The 20,754-nt window shown below is 37.6% G+C and overlaps 1 protein-coding gene across 1 annotated transcript in view; it reads left to right on the top strand.

The window, feature by feature from the left end:
* Positions 1-20,754, top strand: part of LRP1B (LDL receptor related protein 1B) — a 1,336,604-nt gene that overhangs the window by 743,242 nt on the left and 572,608 nt on the right. The window contains exons 15-16 of the mRNA XM_043505072.1: positions 9,418-9,540; positions 11,761-11,901. Of these exons, the coding sequence (XP_043361007.1) occupies positions 9,418-9,540; positions 11,761-11,901 (264 nt within the window). The remainder of the gene's footprint in view (positions 1-9,417; positions 9,541-11,760; positions 11,902-20,754) is intronic.

Below are 20,754 nucleotides of genomic sequence, written 5' to 3'. Positions count from 1 at the left end.
TACTTCAGAGCCAGACTATGTCTTTTGCCTTTCCCCACTGTTTTGTGACTACCTTTTGGGCTGATCACCCTTCTTGTTCAAGTGATTATCTGAGAAATTCACTCTCATATCAAAATTTTTCATGTATTGTTTCTCTTGCATTTTTATAAGCCTTAAAATGGTTGTTTTATTACAGTTTGCATTTGTTTTCATGACTTTTGATATTTTATTTGATCTCTGTGTTAGTTGCATTCATTGGTTTGAACAATCAGTGACCCTGTAAAGATTTTGTCTATTGGGTTAACATTGCTGAGGATCAGATGCTTATCCAAAATGTGTTCTGTTCTTCTTTTAGCTGGAAATATTATGAGATTAGGTTGTATTCAGCACTTTTCAGTACTTTTGATTTTGGCTGGTGTAGCTGTAAAAATGGAATAGTCTTTCATGCAGTATTTGGATATTTGTCTTTGAGTCCTAAATAAAGCTAGGAGGTTTAGACCTTAAGCTTTCTGAGTGAAGAACTTGTTTTGAAATTGGAGGGACTATCAAATGGAGAGCACAGGGTGGATCAGGCCCAGAAGGTTTAAGTATACATTATTTAATTTATTTTACATTAACCAAACATTTTTCAATCCTCAAAACTAATTTGGTTCATTTTGATATTGAGTGACAGTTTTGATAATTTCTGAGGACTTTTGCAATTGTTTATTTAGGATTTTCTATTAAACACACAAGTGAAAACATTATTGTGGTGTAAGAAGAAAGAAGAATGGAGGGAAAATATCATTAGGTATAAAACGCTTGGCATTTACATCTTTCTAATCCTTCCACAGGAATGATGCATCTTATTGAGCAACTGTCATATCAGGATTTAATTGTCACAGTGACTAATGTAATTAGCAGTTTTTCTGGTTCACCTTTCGGATTCTCAAGGAGAACTAATGATACAAAAGAACTGTCTTTCCACCTTAGTTTCTGTTTGTCATATATAACTATATGAAAAAAATGACTGTAGATACTTTGGTTCATCTGCCAGGGAATGTCATTTGTCGAAACATAGATAAAGGTTAAATCAGTGCCAAGATTTTTGTCAGCTTTTATTATATCCACTTCTCATTAACTACAATGCCCAAAATCTTACTGTAACACTAATATGAATTTGGAAGCTTCTTTCTTTTTCCTATGTTGTCAGCCACCTGGATGCCTTTAATATTGTAGGAGTGATAAGAGTTGCATACGAACTAAATAAGGCAGATATCCTTTACCAATAATTACACAAGCAAATCTGTTGGTTCAGGGATAGTTTTTGTTGTCAATGAACTAGCTCATCTTACCTGCTCTTTTTTTCTCATGATTGATTTATTATTTATAATCCAATTTTCTAATTATTTTATTTCCCAGTGTAACACTAAGACAATCCTTGATTGTCATAATCAGTCACAGCAGAAAGATATTCCCTAATTTGAGTACATAAATCTGGACAAACTTAATTTAATTTTGGAAATTTAGGTTTTTATCAGACAGATAAAATTTAGGGTTTTATCAGAACAATATCTCTTGACATTAGAGTGTAAAATTATAAACGTATCATGACATAAAAGAAAGATTAAAAGTAATCAACCTTCTTTGAGTGGCTATTCATATTCATACTTTGGGTTTTGTGCTGCCTAGTGGTGCCTAATGGTAGAATGGTCTCCAAGGAGTGTCCATTAAAGCATTCCCCCCACCTCCTCTCTTGGTGTAAGTGTGGCAAATTACAAAGCTATAATAGCCTACCATCAATTCCACCTATGACAAAAGATGGCACTGTTTGTGAAGGATTTGATGGATGACAAAAGGAGATTGTCAAATGAGATCCGAATAGAGGATCAAAATATGGCACTTTATCAGGGCTTTGTTTGATGCCTTGGACTCTTCTTCTAAAGCTTTGGCTTCTGTAGTTCCTGTGAGGAAACATGCTTGGCCTCGTTCCTCTCCTCTGTCATTGAATACTAGAATCAAAGTGGAAGTTCTCCCCATCAAAGGAGATAGTGTTTTCACTGACAAGAAAGATGAGTTGCTAGAAAAGCTGGAGACAAGATTGATGGCCCTCTTTGGATTTGATTTTTTTCAGCAGGAGACTTTTTCTAATCTTTCTTTCTGTTATCATGGTAGTATTATCTGTAATCTTCCTTGGATTATTTCTTGTCAAATCAAAAATGTCGACAACAGCGGCAGCAGGCTGTGTTTCCATATGCCTTACCACCTCTCTGTAGTAGTGATTCATTTGAGAAAGCAGGGTATTTTTGTTTATATATTTAGACGATTGGCTATTGAATGCTACAAGGAATCTATTAAGCCATAGTGATTTTACATTCACCGTTTTTTTCAGACCTATGACTACTTCTGAATGTCATACAGCTGAATCTCCATACAACTCAGATAATTTTATTCATAGGCTTCATATTGGACTCAGGTACAGGTACAACCCCTGAGTTTACAGATTCATTAAAATTTTTTGCTAATGGGCTTGCAATTTCATGTGCCAGCTCCTTTAATATTCTTGGATAAAGATTATCTGCCCTCTCCCCCCCGATTTAGTCCCATTAAGCTTTTTGAGTTTGACTTCTACCTCGGATGTGGTAATATCAACCTCCATATCCTCTTTCCCATTTGTCAGCCTACCGTTATCCCTAAGCTCCTCATTAGCCTCATTAAAGACTGAGGCAAAGTATTTGTTTAGATATTGGGCCATGCCTAGATTATCCTTAACCTCCACTCCATCCTCAGTTTTAGCAATCCCACTTCTTCTTTCTTTGTTTTCTTCTTATTTATATGGCTATAGAACCTTTAATTATTGGTTTTAATTCCCTTTGCAAGGTCCAACTCTACATGGCTTTTGGCCTTTCTCACTTTATCCCTACGTGTTCTGACCTCAATAAGGTAGCTTTCCTTGCTGATCCCTCCCATCTTCCACTCCTTGTAGGCTTTCCGCTTTTTCTTAATCACCTCTCTAAGGAGCTTGCTCATCTAGCTTGGTCTACAACATCTGCCTATGAACTTTTTCCCCTTTCTTGGGATGCAGGCTTCTCATAGTTTCTTCAACTTTGACTTGAAGTAATTCCAGGCCTCCTCCACAATAAAGTCTTATCCATTCCATCACTTCTTATTTCTTTACAGTCTACCTCATCATTGCTATACAATGCTACTCCACCACCTTTGCCTTTATTTCTGTCTTTTCTAAACAGCACATACCCTTCAATACCTGTAGTCCAGTCATGATTACTATTCCACCATGTTTCTGTTATCCCTATAATATCTGATGTCACTTCTTGCACCAGTAGCTCTAGTTCCTCCATTTTGTTACCTAGGCTCCTCACATTAGTGAACAAACAGCTTAATTTTTGCTGTTTGGCTTCACTCACATTCTTTACCCGATTATGCACAGACATTCTACCGCCAGTATCACCTATTAGACTGGTATGTACACTATCCTTCCTTCTTATGTCCATTCTCCTACCCACAGCTGTATCCTTTCTTACTTCGTTTTCTTCCCTCTCAATCCAGCATGGAGATTACCTGGACATCTCCCAAACATCTCCCCCAGATTCCTAATTTAAAGCTCTCTTGATCAGTTGTGCCATCCTCCATCCTACAAGTCTATTTTCCTCCTTACTCAGGTGAAGTCCATCCCCAGAGAACAGTCCTCTGTCCATGAATGCTTCCCAGTGGCCATACATTCCAAAGCCCTCCTTATAGCACCGCTGCCTTAGCCATCTGTTGAGCATCATAATCTTGATGATCCTGCTCTTAAAGAAACTGTTGAGGGACATAAATTTGATGCAGTATATAATCAGACTTGAATAATTACTCCTTCATGTGGAATATTTCATACAGATATTTCAGCAGTTGACATTTTAGAACTTGTTTAATAGCTTTGTTTGGTTTTGTTTTGTGTAATGTTCTTTCACAGTATAAATAGAAGTTTGCATGCAATCCATATATATTTATTGACTAAAATATTTTATCCAACATCTTTAACAACTATATAAACCTCTGTGGGACTATAGTCTTATTCTGTATACTTACATGCTTTTTATAGAATTCTTTTTTTCTGATCTAATATGATTAATTTCTTTAAGATGAATGTATATACAAAATAGTGTGCTACCCATTCATTATGTCACCCCTTGCACTGCTTAAATAGACTAAGACACAGACAAATGACTATTTATTCTTGTTGTGTATCTCCTGCTTAAATGCACAGTAAGCATAACACATATAGGTAGTACAATATTTCTGAATACCAGTGGGTGAGTTATACTGTAATCCCGTCAGAAATGATAAACCATTCTTTCATAACTTTCCAGATAGCAAATAAAGGGTGCCACAATGATGGCCAGTACTAGATAGGAATGCCTACTCTGCTAACTACATAAAAATTAGCACATTTAAACAGAAAAATTGTCCTCTTACTTGTTTTGCTACCTATAGATGCTTCCAGGGATCTTAGCTTTTATTGCAAAAATTCAGACACTGAGAGAGTTTAGGTGCTCATAGGATATAGCTGATTGATTTTTCTGAATTTCATGTTTTCTGAATCCTACTGGAGCCTGATTCTGGGATTTAGGCACCTAAAGTGTCAGACACCTAAATCCTTTAGTGAATCCTGCTCTGGGTGCTGAAGTCCAATAATCTTTAGGTAGACAAAACAAAGTGACATTCATAACCCCCACCCACTCAGCTAAACCTGTAGGCATCTAAATCTCCAGAGGTCCCTAAATTTCCATCAGTGGGCATCTGCAAAGTTGCCTAAATCCTGATGCCGCCATGCTGCTAATGAGGTGCTTGGAGCCCTCACATATGCTTAACACCTGCTGGGCTCTTCAAGGTAGGTGTTCCTCATCCATCTTGTCTCTAGGGCCAGATCCAGAAGGCATTCTTAGGGCACACCTAACTTGAACAAAAGACAGCTGGGGTAAACAATCAGGACTTTTGGGCTGCCTGGCATTTGTGTGTCCAAAAATGTGCAGAAGCCCAGTGGGTAGAGGATGCCCCTGGAACATAGGGGAGCCAGGTTTGAATCCCTGTTTTGCCTGCCTTAGAGCAGAGACTTGAGCCTAGATCTCCTACAAATTAACTGTGTACCCTAACCACCAGGGTATTCTGGGTTGCGGGTTCTTCCGTTGAACCTGTGGCACTTTGTATAAATAACTAAATATTAATTGAAGCAGAAATGCTAATCTTACTCTCCCACATCCAATGTGAATGCCCTAACCACAGAGCTATAGAGTCAATCTCTCTCTTTGTCCCAAGATGTCCCAGGGCACCTAGGAGTTAGGCGGTGTAACACTTAAATCCCTTTGTGAATCTAGCCCAATAGAATCTTCTTCCTATGTGCTGACTTCATCTCTGAACATAAACAGCTCCCTATAGTTCTGCACCTTTGCCATTAGCAATCATTTGCAACCTCTAATGAGCAATAACTTGGACAAAATGTAGCATGGTTTCCTGAATGCAGATTTCAGAGTGTGTTTCTGCTACTTGTTTTCACTATTTGTTCTTATCCCTGGCCCTCCACCCCGATATACGCACAAATATCAGAGCATCTGCTACACTACATTTTAATATATATGAGATATTGACTATATTAAATAAGCTTGTTAAGACATAAAATAAATTCTCTTAATGGGGTATAGTGCCCATCAGTTCCCAGGAAAGATGGGTCAGCGTTGTCCAGGCAGGGAAAAAACCTAGAGGTAAAATTTTGAAGCCTAACAGACAGATTTTAAAGGTATTTAGGCACCTAAAAGTTGGGAGTTAGTTGGCTAGGTGATTTTGAAAATCCACCCACTAGGTACTTTTGACAATTCCATACATCTTTAGGTGACTAAACACCTTAAAAATCTAGCACCAAGTCACTTTTGAAAATGGTACTTAGGCTCCTAAGTCTCCTAGATCCAAATTCACAAAGGGACTTTGGTATTGCAGTCTCCTGGAAAATTACCGGAATTACAGTGGGATTCATGGAGCCTGAGATAGGTGCTTAGGATCCCTATACAATGCATGGAAAGAAATAAGCACCTTAGAACGAGATTTGCCAAAGCTATTGTGCTAGGTGAGCCTCCTAAATTAGCCAGTGGGAGATGCTGACAAAAGAAGTGTGTCCTGTGCCCCTTCCCTCTTGTAGAGTTAGGGCATGTCTACACTAAAAACTTAAGTGGACCTAACATATGTTAGGTTGACTTACAGCTACTGCAGTAATTACTGCAGTAGTTCTCATTCAAACTACCCTTCTTCTGTACATGGTACACGTCCTCACCAGGAGAGCTTCCACTGACTTAAGGGGCAGTGTGAGGAGGCTGAAAGACCAGGCTCTCAGCTCCCTGTCTGAAGTCCACCTGCCCCCTTGCTTGCAGCTCCCCATTGGAATCCTGTCTGCCCCTCAACCTTGAATCCCTGCTCCCCACCAGGAGCAGTACAGCTGCCCCAACTGTTGGCTCTTTGCTCCAATGGGGAGCACAGCGGACACCTGAGAACCCAGTGTGGAGCTTCTGGTGGAGAGCGGGGAGCCCAGGTAGCAGCCCGGTCTGGGAGCAGGGATCTGAGTGGTATACAGGAAGCCCAGGCAATAGCTCAGCTCTGATCAGGGAGCCTGGGTAGCAGGCAGCAGCCTGACTGGGAGCAGGAAGCCGGAAGCCTGGGCCATAGGTACTGACTCTGTGGGTGCTCTGGGGCTGGAGCACACACTGGAAAAATGGTAGGTGCTTAGCACCCACCAGCAGGCTCCCTGTGAACACATCTCTCTCCTCACAGCACCTCCTGCCCACAGCGGGCCCCACTAATCAATGCTTCCCCCTCCCTCCCAGGGCCTACTGCCTGCCGCAGATCAGCTGTTTTGCAGTGTCAGGAGGTGCTGGTGGGAGGAGCAAGAGCACAGCGCACTAGGTGGAGGGGGGTGGGAAGAAACAGGGCAGGGTGGGGCATTGGAGGAAGGGGTGGGGTGAAGTGGGGGCAGGGCCTGAAGAGAGCAGGGGTCAGAGAATCCCGCTGCAGATTAGAAACTCAGCACCTTTGGCCTGGGCAGCTGACTTTGCAGACTGCCCACTGAGGTGAGGCAGAGGGTGGAGGCAGAGGCAATGCATGGGACTCCAGCGGCAGGGGAGGAAAAGCAGGAGTCTATAACTGTAGGGTTGAGCAGAAGAGGAGCTCATCTGGCAGTCAGCCACCTGCTGCTGCTTCCCTCACTGGGCTGCAGGGTCACATGGTGTTTGTGGGGCGGGGGGTTTGCCCCTGCTTGCTCCTCCTTCTGTATGCCCCTGGTCATTGGAATGAGGTATGGGGTATTCTAATATGGGGCTCCCTCAGTCACTCCTATTGAAGCTGTTGAACTTTGGATAAATAATTAATAATTATTCTTGAGAAATTTAAACTGTGGAAAAAGAGTGGGGTGACATTGTTTTGTTTTCCTGTATGCTTCAGCCATCCTCACTGCACATAAGTGGAACACCATCCAGTGATGGTATATTTTGGTGGACAGGCTGCTCCCAATTAACCAGCTGTCATTAAAAGAGGAGATTTTCCAAATCTAAAATGACTTGAATTGAAAAAAATTACTATTCTAAATAGCAATAAACAAATAAAATATGTTCTCCATTTTATTATTTTTTCATTAAGACAGTATCTGATAAAATATTATTTGGAAAACCACTGTTAAACACTTCACACCTTGTTAAACACTATTTAGTCGCCTAGCAGTAACCGAATGTATCCTTATTTAGTGGAATTTTGCTAATAGAGGACTAAAGGAGTGGAAGATTTGGAAATCGATTACAAGATTTGTACAAACCTGGATCATTGGTTATAGTCTCCCTAACCATGTGCATTAAGCAGCAGCATCTGAAACCTAGCATTGCTTGAGAAGCAGCAATCAAATGACAATGGCAGTGTAGGACTAAGTAATTAGGATGTGACTCAGTCTACTAAAGTACTTAAGACTGGCTTCAATGGCGTTGAATGAGACCCTTGTATCAGAGTATGATGGAGAGTTGAGATGGTGGTTAGAGGGGATGCAGCAAGCATTGGCAGATGATAGAACCCCTCAGGCAAAATTTCCCCTTGTCTTAATGCTCTCCATACCTTAAAATAAATAAAGAGGGTCTGATTTTTTTTTCATTCCTCAAACACTCACATCCATCTCAGTGTCTATTTTGAGTGCATGAGGAATATAGGACCAAGACCTAGAAGTGTTTCAGTCTAATTCTAACTAAGCTTATGAAATTATTATAATGATTTTCTATTTAATGTCACTTCATGACAGGACAGAAAGTAACTTGTCAGTTTCTACTTTTTCATATGACAAAGGCATAAAATTCTGGCATAATAGTAATTTGTTCTTCAGAATTTAAAATTCATAGGCAGTAGCAAATTATGAGCATAACTCACATTAGAATACGTGCGTGCTTAACTCCCATTCACAACACTGAAAAGTATATCCTGATATATTTCAGCATTTCCTTTTCTTATTTATTCTCCATTATGAATTTATTGATTTTTCTATTTCTTTAATTTTTCAGTTTTCAAACAGAGCTCTTGATATATAACTAAATGTGTAATTTATTCTGGCACATGAAAATGGTGACCGGTCGCTTAGATAAAAAGCCAAACAGTACTATAATGTTTTACATATTTGGAACCAGGATCATGCAGTAATAGCAGGAAAACCATAGCCATCACTGGAAACTGCTTTTTTAATGGTGGCAGTCCTGGTTGGAGGGAACAATATGAACCAAGCTTGATTACCTCCTGAGTTCAGAAGTTAAGTGATGTTAAAGAGTTTATACAGCCTCATTGGCCTGTCTAGCTTTCACTTTCTTTCATTTCTAAGCTTTTGTAAGTGTGCCAAATTAAATTTAGATTTGAGAATGATGAAAAGGATCCTAGTCTACTCTGGGTCAGTCAGTCTGAGTGCCAGACTACACTGTGATAATTTTTGCATTTGAGTTAAATATTTATTGCTGATAGAATGATTTTGTATTATGCATTTTCCTCATTATTCTCCACATAATACTTCCAGCTTCTCAGGCCTAGGATATAATAACCTAGTCTGTCATTGTAGTCGCATTTTTGCACTTGAATCTTAGCTGCCAATATAGTTGAGATTTTTTAATTTTATGTTATTGTCTATTTAAAAATAATGAAGTTCACTTTAATTTTTGAACTCATGTGTCTGTGTCCTATAAAAATGCTAATATTTATTAAAGAGTGAGAGAGGACATTTGTGAACTGATATATTTTTTGTTGTCTATATCTGCAGGTTATACAATAACAGCAGAAGAACAACAATAACATGTCTCCTTGTAAATAAAAGCATATCTCAGTTCATTTTCTACATGCTCTCTAGTTACAGCATGGCTTTTGAGCTATTATGTTTTAAGATTACTTTTTTTTTAATTGCAGGTGACAATGCATGTCGTGTTAATAATGGAGGCTGCAGCACTCTTTGTTTAGCCATTCCCAGAGGCAGAGTTTGTGCCTGTGCTGATCATCAGCTCCTAGAGGAAAACAGTACAATGTGCATGAGTAAGATTTTCTTGAAGAATATCTGGGTATATATTACTGTTATGGGAGAGATAAATCAAATCTGAAAATTAAAAAAAAATCTCCTAGAGGCTTTATTGCTGTTCAGCAATTTTACATTGGGCAAATAACTATTAATTGAATAAACTTTCTAATTGAGCACAGATAGTTAAAGCTTGAAGAGTGAAACAAAACTATTAAATGTGCAATATTTGAAGTTAAATGCATCTGAAAATATTCCATAGTGTCTAATATAATAGTGTACTCTGATGCTTCCAAAGACTTTTTGTTACATTTCACAGGACATCAAAATAAAAGTCATAATAAAAGCATATTAACTGGCTTCATGGCATTCACTGAAGTAAATATCTTGAAGAGAAATCAAGCATAGCAAATCCTCAAGTTGAAACTGTGAAAAATTGAAGCTGACACTTTATATGTAAGACAAGACCGGGGATAGAAGATGCACCAATCTCTGAATAGCTTAACCATCCTCTGTATGTCTTTATTCAAATACTGCTGAAAAAAACATCGGCTTGTAACAAAATTAAACCTGCTACTCCAAAAATATTTATTCACCAATGTAATATTGGTACTGTTGCAAATTTCTAGCTTTAGTATTTTGGAACATATTTGATTATAGAATATGCCATTTTTTTCTAAGAACATCATATGATTAATTTTACTTGTATTAAATATTTTGTCCATTATCTTGAACATTCCTGAACTTCTTTAACTATAGCTGTACAAAATGAGTGTCTCTAATTCATGCATTACTCATATTTTCAATTAACAGCTTAATTTTTATTAACACTATCCAGGGTAGTTGTATATTCTTGGGACATAACTATTATGTAAAGTTTGAAAACATAGGCAGATGAGTACCAGTGCATACAAAGAGCTAGTCTGACTCACATTGCTCATTCAAAACTCACACAATGAAGTCAATGTGAATTTTGTGTGAGCAATATGAGAGTGAGAGTTGTCCTATGGAGTACAGAAGATCATAATAATTGTATAAGGAAGTGAAATCCAGATTTTCCCTTATTCAGAGGTTACATGGGGCTCCCCTTGTAGAGTTTCTATTATACTGTGAATTGGAGACCTACTGCCTGCAAATTAACTTCTGCCAGGAGCAACTCCTCTTGGAGTCATGCTTCAGGGAAGTCTCAAACAAAACACTGTCCATAGGACTTCCACTTTGTTGGGGCTCCAAAATGCAGAGGAATAATGTGTGTAAATTAATGACGATTGGTACTGTTAAAGTGTGAATCATTTTGTCACCTCTGCAGTTCTTTTGCCCCTGTCTGTTGAATCCTCCCTAATCAGCTACATAGGTTGAACCCCATGGAGCCCCTATACAGAGACTTCTGAGGGGTTGGGAAAGGGAAGAACAATGTTGCAAAGGATTTTTTTCTCCTGTAAACCAGTGTTTGACTCACTAGATGGAGAAAGAAAAATAAAAATCTGAGTTACAGGTCACTTCACATCACTTTCTTCAGGGCTTGCTTTATTTCCAGAAATGAAACTCAAACCTACAATTTATCAACTCAAACTACTGGGTTTTAACCACTTGAGGCCTTTCCAGCTACAGATGGGAGGAGAGAAGATACACCCTCCTCTATAATAGCCTTCTGTGTATCAGCTTCTCCTGTCCTTATATAACTATGTCCAAATCAGCCATGTTATTAGCAAGAACCTGTTAACTTCTAATATGCTCAAGTATCTTTATACCCCATTTGTCCAAAGGAAATCTTCATTACACAATCCAAGTGCTTGGGTTATGCCATGGGACACAAAATTGGGCCTTAGGTTATCATGATCTGACCTGTATCACTGAGAACAAATTAGTCCTGTTATCTATGATTTTTTTACTAGCTTTTGAGGTGGCATCAGCATATTTTAAAAGTCATTATGAGAACAATGATTTCATGATGAGTTCTGTGTCTGTTTTGTCTTCTGAACTTTTAAAAGTTGTTTCTGGGTGATAATGTAATCTGAGTGTGCACTTGTTTATTAAAAATATATTTAAGTACATCAACCATAAATGTGGATACACATCCTACTGTAGGATGGAATTAGTGTGAATATGTAAAGCTTACTAAGAACTGAATGTTCTTTAGAGATACATTATGAAGAATTCATTTCTGCTTATGTGCAGGTAATACTGCATTTTTTATATCAAGCTTAAACATATACATACTACTTGGATTTTTTTTCTAGTTAATCCTGGAGAAGTGTTACCTCAGTTGTGCAAACCTGGAGAATTTCAATGTAACAACAAGCGCTGTATCCAGGACCGCTGGCGCTGTGATGGAGATGATGATTGTTTGGATACTAGTGATGAGCATTCAGAAATTTGCTGTATGTATTTCTCTAAATAATTTTAAAACTGAATTTCATGTTTTGTTTTCATTTTTAAAATTATCAACATGATACCGTGAGTTTGTGCTAAATACTAAGGTCTGAGGGGAATAGGACTGAAGCAGCAGTTATTAAATAATTTATGCAAATAATTCACTTTCTTTTCCTGTTTAATGGCATCAGTTATTCCACACATGTGGTAAACAGGAGCATATTTGTTTCATAGTGTAATACGAGATACCTCCTCAGCAGTCTGCTTATGCCAGTGGTTCTAGTGGTATTAATTCTGGTGCTCTAAAAGTGTCCATTTTTGTATCCTTTGCTGTTGGTGCCATTCCAAACTTCTGGATGGTGGGCCAGGGACACACACTGGATCTCTGCTTGAAAAAAAAAGGAGGAGAATCAATTCAAATACTCTAAAGACAGAATTACTGTGCAGAAGGTTCCTTAAACACTCAACTGCTTTTTGGCAACGGTATCTTGAAGAGGGTCCAAGAAAACAGACGTAGGTTTGGAACAAGATACTCTACAGCAGTGATACTCAGACCTCAGTGGTTCAGTAGCCAAATTAGTGATCATCATTACCCTAAAGAACCACAATAGTGTGAATTCATTGTTTCATTTACTATTATTTATATAAATCATTTTCACAGCAAAATGACTAAGTATTATTATTTTATCAATTCAAATCGGTTAATAACATAGTAAAAACATCCTGAGTAGTTAATAAATTAGATTGGTTAATAATTAAATCGCATGGTGTTTTTATATTGTGCTGCAAAGAGCTGCAGGAGACACATTAAAGAACCATTTGTGGTTCAAAAGCCTCAGTCTGACTATCACTGCTTTACAGCTTCACTGCTTAGTATAGTGTAGAAAGGATATATGAGAACTGAAACACATGCAAGAAGAGTGGGGTTTTCTTCACATTGGCCCATATCTTACAGTAAAACAAGTGTTGGAACAAGGATGCTTGTTAATGACAATAATTATTACTATAGTAGCCTTACGTTAGCACCTTTCATGTGAGGAAATGAATGCTTCAGAAACAATTATTAAATTTTGCAATACCCTTATGAACTAGGCAAATATTTCAATTTTAAGTAAATAAATAAGTAAACTGTAGCACAGATAGGTGAATTGTTCCTTGCCACATAGTAAGTCAGGGTAGAGCAAGGAACAGAATCTCGGATGAGATGTTAAGTTAGAGAGAAATCTACACCTCTAACTTAGAGCTGACAGGGAGGAGTGCTAAGGTAACTCTAAACCACGTTTGAAACTTCTGATGCTGGGCTGCTCCAGAGACTGGAGCTATTTAGACAGTCCAGGAAGTCTGTCTAAAATTACAGCAGCCTCCCTAGTGGCATCAATGCTGGCCAGAATCTCTGTAATGCTGTGTGCTGCAGCTGTGCCCCAACACTTCCTGCAAGCCAGGGCTTATATGGGGGTCTTTGGGAGGCAGACTTATGGCTGTTTTCAACAGGTCTTTCACCAGTGTAATCTTTCTGTGGCTGTTAAGGCCCTTTTACACTGTTCTGGTCCCATTATTTTGTATAAAGAGGCCAGAGTATAAGCAAGGCTCTCACCACATGAATCCTGAGTCCCAGTTCCTTGTTCTTACCAAGGGAAGACACATATATATGCATAAAAATGTTCAAGAACAGCTCAATCAGTCATCATTTATACTGGCAAAGCCAGGTAGCTTGGATTTTCTGACACAGGTGTAGTTTGTACAAATTACATACCTTTGTATCAGCACTGTAGCTGTAGCTCATTTTCTCTTCAGTAAATTTCCCTTAATTTACTTTCACTTTGCAGTTAGTACTTCCTCCAAAATAACAAATCTGCAGTTGACACACAGTATCCTTAAAGACTACTTTACTTCAGCTATATTGTGTGCTGTAGAAGAGGCCTATAACACAATGCTGTATAACACCAATGATGGTTTTTTCCACCAAATGCATCCGATGAAGTGAGCTGTAGCTCACGAAAGCTTATGCTCTAATAAATTTGTTAGTCTCTAAGGTGCCACAAGTACTCCTTTTTCTTTTTGCGAATACAGACTAACACGGCTGCTACTCTGAAACCTGTCACAATGCTGTATATTCACTATAATTTGAGATTTTCATAGACTTCCTTATTCTAAGACAAAGAGTTCTTAAATTGCAGTAAAGTGTACATCTATTCATAATTCCATGAGGTAAAATATTTGGGTACAGCATGCCAATTTCTTATCTGATATAAATTGATGCTAATCTAGAAAAACTTCCTTTACTTCTGTAGTTACTCATATTTACACATTTATAAATGAATTCAGAACTTATTCCCAACTCTGTACATATTATATAGTTTATTAGCAAAAATATGTTAAAAGTAATCCTCTTGAAGCAGTTTCTAAGGTAATTTAACATGGTTTTGGCTTAGTCTGAATTTGCTGAAATTGGGTGATATGGAGGGAAACTCTTGATTTAATTTGTATAAATAAAAGTGAATTTGCATTTCTAAAATTTAAAATGGGTTTTGTTTGTTATATTAGAATCAGACAATTTAAAAAAAATGTTTAATGCTTTTCAAATTTTAATTTTATCAGCCGGAGGAGATCAGCAATTTGGTCTCTAGTCACACTTATAGGCTGAATAAAAATTATCAGATTTTGAACACTTTATAGCTAAAGTCACTAATGAAGCCTTCCCTACAGTGTGCTTCTAAAATTTAATCAAAATGATCTGGTAACAAAGGGTTGCACACATGTATGCACTTTGAATTCATGTCAATGAAAGCTTGTTTAGAAAGGTTACTAAGCAGTTAAAGGTATACCTGCAATGATTTTTGTAATTCTAAATGCTGTGTGTTTTCAGACACGTTTATCTTCAAAATAAAACTCCCATCATAATGAATGGATGGGTGACAGAGAGAAACTAAAGGGAAGAGAGACTGACCTTGTTAAAGAAGGGTTCAAGTTGGTGCTTAGCATGCCTCTCTGCTTTTGTCATGCTCCTCAGATCTTGTTGTTAACATGAAGTCAGTGGAGCTCTGCTCATTTACACAAGCAGGGAATATAGTCTTGAAAGTTTAAAAAACCCTGCAGCTTTGCTATGGTAATATTTAAAACTTCACTGAGATATATTTTAAGAATAGTAAATTTGGTAATAAAGTGGAAACACCGTAGTGTCATAAATGGTTACTTTTAAGCAGACCTACCAGTTGTCCTGATTTACACAGTTATCTCTAAATGCAAGTAAAAAAAGACTACAAGTGTATATGTGCATGTGGGAATCAACATGTAAGGGTTCGGAAGCATTATCATTCTGCTCATATTCACCCCTGCCCATTGTGGTACGGTATCTTGGCTGTGCACTTGGCTACTTTGGGAGAGTTCTGGTTTCAAAGTTACCTTTATATCTTCGTTTTCTTTGATTTTTTCCCCCGTCACTATTTTTGTTTTTTTTTTCTTTTGCTATAATAGTTTTGCTAATATAAAAGTGAAGGCACACTCCTGTATTTATTGTACAGCCAAAATTCAAACTCAGTGGAAGTCTAATTGTTTCCCGGGGCTTTCAGAACCCCCAACAGGGGCAACTTAACTATTTCACTCCAGGTGGTGTAAGGAATAAATAAACAGGAACTCAGCACTTCCATCTGATCAAGGAGTAATGCAAGTTAGCATGCTCTTGTCTAAAACTGCAGTTTTTATTAGATTTAAGCACACACAAACACAAGAAAATAGGTTTAGAACATCCCAGATATTTACCTAACCTCTGGAACGGCTTTGAGTAATTAACAGCAGATTCACAATGGCCAGTTGCTTACCCACTGGGGAGAAAGGGGTCAGGAAACCATTTCTCAAGATGGCTTTAGAGGTCTGCTCCAAAGTACACTCTATTAGCTAATCTTTTATAGCTAACTTCTACAAAAAACATAGGTCATAATGACCCTACTGTATCATCACTTTTCTAACTTTCAATAAACTTTTAACATCAGGAGCATCTAGAGTCAAGGTTTTCCAACCACCAAGGTTTTTCAGTCTCAGTTGTTTATTTGTTTGTCCCCTCTTCCCATTCTGATTAGCAGAAACTGTAGCTAGTTTTAACCTTGCTTCTGAAAGCCTGTTTCCAAATTAACTCTTAGCTATGTGGTGTTCTGTTTCATTACTTCAGGATGGCTGAATGCACATCATATGGTTGCAATTAGTCTGATCACATTCTGGGGTATACACGCTCCTCAAATCCAGGGCAACGTAACCTAATCAGGGTCTGCAGGATCAGGCCCTTAGTTTCTCCTCTTTTAAACATGTTTCATGTAATTGCAGAAATTAAATGAAAACAAACTCTATTTTAATAAACAATCAGATTTAATGGGAGTTACATATTTAGAAATGTTGGCTTCTAAATAGCGCACTTGACATTTTGGGTTCTCACCTGCACAAAACTTTATAAAACAGGGCGGGAGGGTGGGGGGAGAAATATTTCTATGATTTGGAAACTAGAAAATGCTAGAATTCACTCCTTCTGGGGCTTGACATGAATTTTCAAACCACTGCTACCATGGAGATCCCAATGATCGATGGGGAGCCACTTCCCTATACACTGAATCTTGGACAATTCAGATTTGTCACTTTATTTAGCTTACAGGTACCTTACTGCCCTTTAGCAGTATGGCCTTCACATGACCATGCTACCATTGGCTCCTTCCCCCATAGTGATAAATAATTTGCTGGGAATGTGGAAACTACAGAAGAGCCATTAATGCTGAACCTCGCACCATCATTACTTGCTGGAATTTCAACAGGATATTCTGTAGGCTTGTTAGGGGATCAGTAACTTGTAGAGCAGCTGCCCACTGGGGAAACTTCCACTGGGTCATCTAGCTCTGACTGGTATTCCCTCCAGTCACCTATGGTGTTCCAGTCACTCAGTGTTTTCTTAGATGGTCATCAGTAGTCTTGGGAGGAGAAATGTTCCCTTAGGTTCTGATTTCCCGCATTCCATTGTCTGGCAGTTTGACCGGTTCTTGTTCTGCTTTTATGCTTTCTACATGTCGGAGAGGAAGGCAGGAACTACTTATGATTACCTGTGCTCTCTACTTGTGCCTCATTCTATTATTAAATTTGACTATTAACAAAGAGAATTTGCATAAACTACCACTAGCAGGCAGGCCAGGCAACTGCAGTGTCTGTGGGTTAGGAGAGCTGTTGGTTTACTCCTTGTTGGTTTACTCCCTGGTAAATCCTGGAAGAATTGGGGTTGTTGGATGGGTGCCCATAGGAGATTGTACTGCCATTTAAAGTATGGAACACAATCCCCCAAGCATTTCCATACCACATTCCACATCATCAGTTTTGCAACTGAGCCATATTGAGAGGGAGAGGAATAAGGTGCCAGGAAGATGTAATGTAGTGAGTGTGTACATCCATATGGATAACCATCCCCACTGAGATCCACAGATCTGCTGACTTCCCTGCCTGTACTTTGAAAAGCGGGAGGAAGCTCCCTCTTCAGGAAAGAATAAACTGCTGGACACTCCACAAGGGGAACTATAGTCTAGAATATATCTTTTCTTTTAATTCAAATTGTTAAGTTATGAAAGATAGCAATTAACACAAAATCATTCTCATCCATAGAAGGATAATTCTTGTAAACAGAAATATACATGAAATCCCACATTGACTTCTCATAACATGACTTCATTCAGCTTCCCTCCTCCTTGTTTCACTGTAATGGGTGTTTCCATGTCTTGTGTTTTTATGTGATACACAATAAGTAAATATATTTGCTCACACCTGAGCAGGAGCCAAATCCTGCCTACTTAAGATCTAGGGATGATAATAGCTATATAAGAACCAAGTGTCATTACAGTTTGCTTTCTCATTGCTCACATGAGTAAAAAGAGTAGATTTAATGATAATCTTGATGCATCAAGTTCCACCAGCACTTTAAAGAAATTCTAAAAACATAAACAACAAAATCAAAAGCCCTCATGCCATTGAAGTTGAATTCAGATTTTGAAATCATTCATAATTTTCTTAACCATAAGTATTGATTGCAATTGATTGAATTATTTGTTTTAAAAGCTATACACGACAGTGTGTAAAGTATTATTTAGCATAATTATTTTCCCAAGTGCTCGCTAGGATCTCCTTTCTACTTACCCATTCCATAAAATGTTCTAACTATGGCAAATGTCTCTCCAGGCAGGAGGGATGGAAATAGCTTCCACTGAAGTATTTTTTGCTACTGTTCAGTTGATCAAAGAGAGCCCTGAGAAGAAGAGATGAAAGGTCCAAATGTTTCCTTTGGGATTTACAAAAGTGCGTAAGCAGGATAGACTCCCGAGTTCCATTGATTTCAATGGGAGTTAGACACTTAACCTGCTTAGGTGCTTTTGACAATCCCACTAGATGTTTAGCTGCTTTTTTTGAGGGACTTAAAATTCTTCAAAAATCTGTTCCTTGGTCCTTGCCAGTCTGAAGAGCAAGGGACTGAATTTTAGACCAGAACTTACATTTTGGCACAAGTCTTCAGCCTGTGAAAATTGGCATAGTTCCAATTATTTGAATGGCACTACATTGATTTACACCAGCTGAGTATCTGGTCCTTTACTTTAAAAAAAAATGTCTGAGGTATCCCCTCACATAACTCTCATGTAGTATGGGATCTATTACTTCTCCCCAGTGGTGGTTGCACCTGTAATGCAGGTAATGCAGTGTACCTCATCTCTGCTTTTTAAGAACAGTCCCATGATAAATCTGCTATTACATAAAAATATTTTATGTAATTTAAATCAGAAATAAAATATCAACTTCCCAAACTTTCAGCAGTAGTCAGTTTTGTTTTTTTAAACAAAGAAAACTATAACTTTCATCTATTTATAAATATATTCATCTATTTATAATAAATCATGAAAGTATTTTAAGTGGTTTAAATAAGTAATTTTTCGCTGATTCCTTGCTTTTACTAATGTTACATCTTGGTTACAGTGTCTGTAGATGCAGTTAGATTCAGGGAAAACTGAGGGTTTATTTGTTAGTTCTCGGAATCACGTAGAAGCAATGACATTGGCTCTGATGACTTTTAAATCTTAACTAATTTCACACCTAGTAGGAACTACAGTTTTACGTTTCCCTATATTTGCAATCCAACAAAGGTTACTTTTTGTCATTTCAAAAGCATTGCAAAACTGCTTTTCCCCACCGCTTACAGTATCTGGTAGACTAGATTACTGCCATTCCTTATCTATAGTTCTTTCAGGATCTGCTATCTCAAGGGTTATTTGTACAAAATTGAGCTGCCTGTTTGATTACAAGTAACAGGTCCATATGACTGTCACTTTGTATTACCTTTTACAGTGTAAGTCCTTGGATGGCTTCATTTTAGTGAATCATTGTACCCTATTCATTCCTTCAGATAGTCTAAAACTAAACCATGATTTTAATGGCTTTAAGCATATGGCCTTTTAAAATTATTTTATGTTTGCTAATGCTGAGTTATAAAAAATGTTAAAAACTTATTTATATACCAAAGCCTCCCATCTTAGTTTAGGCTGATTCAAAGCACACTGAAGTAAATGGGAATTCGTTTCAATAGACTTTGGATAAAGACCCTTGGTAGTATTTTTGTTGTTGTTGTTGTTGTTGCAAATTTTAAATGAATCCTTATTTGAGGAAATGCATATGGAGAAAGGGCCTGATCCTGCAGCCTTACTGCACACAGAATGTTGACGTCAACAGGGCTTGATGAATTGAGCCTTTCAGTTGTATTTTAGAGAGAACTAGAAAAGGAAGTTCCCCAGAGGCCTGATCCAGAACCTACTAAAGTCAAAGGACATTTAAATGCACTCCTTACTGACACAAAACTCTTATTGGCTTCAAGTGCAGTATCAGGCACCAAACAGTAAAATGCAGCAATATTTGTTTTGCTTAAATATACTTTTTTATTAGTGTTATTCATTTTCTCACTTAACTGGGACTAATATGCACAAAAATGACTTTAAGAGAATTTTAAAGATGTGAGATAAATACAAAAAAAACATGAAAATTCAGACTTAGCCCCCTGTTCTTACATGCAATGAACATATTAGGTTAACATTTAAGATGACACCCTGCTGTGTTTAGCTACTGGAGGATTAATCCTTAACTGTGAAATTTGTTGCCTTGGTAGGTTTGTCTGACATTCTTAATGTTTTGTTTATTGTTGTTTGTGTTATGAATGTCCTTAAAAATGTTTTATTGTTGGTTGATAAGCATTGCACTATAATAAGCATATATAAATGCTCAGATAATTAGTGTGAACACGCCATCTCAAATAATTATATAATAAATTCCATATTAAATATGCGGAAAATAAGCACAATAAACAATGTATAAGGTTTATTATCTTTACAGCTTAATTCTTTTTTCTAATAATCTGCCAAAATTGATTTATGGCATATCAGACAAATTAACATTTTGAGTCATAGAATTGCAACTATCTTTTTTACTTTAGTTAGAACACTAAAATATGAATGAATACTCAAAATTTGAGAAGTTAAATGTTGGCTTATCATATTAGTTTAGTAAAAAAAATCTGAAAATATAAGTTCATAATAGTAATTCTTTGAATTTATATTGTGGTTTTCATTTGAGGATCTCAAAGCACTTTAACTTTTAATGAAAATGCTAACATATCATTGTAGTTGGGTAGTCAGATCCTCTACTGATGAAAATTGTCATAGCTACAATGGAGTAATACTAAGTTATGCTAGTTAAGGCTCTTTTTCATAATGTTTATGAAAAGTGCAAGGTGAAATCCAGCCCTGCTGAAGTCACTAGGAATTTTATCATTGACTTCAGTGGAGCTGGGTATTTACCTACAATCT

The sequence above is a fragment of the Dermochelys coriacea genome, chromosome 11 (genome assembly GCF_009764565.3).
Source record: "Dermochelys coriacea isolate rDerCor1 chromosome 11, rDerCor1.pri.v4, whole genome shotgun sequence".
Taxonomy (NCBI): Eukaryota; Metazoa; Chordata; order Testudines; family Dermochelyidae; genus Dermochelys; species Dermochelys coriacea.
The sequence above is the reverse complement of the archived record's forward strand: the minus strand, read 5'-3'. Positions and strand labels throughout refer to the sequence as shown.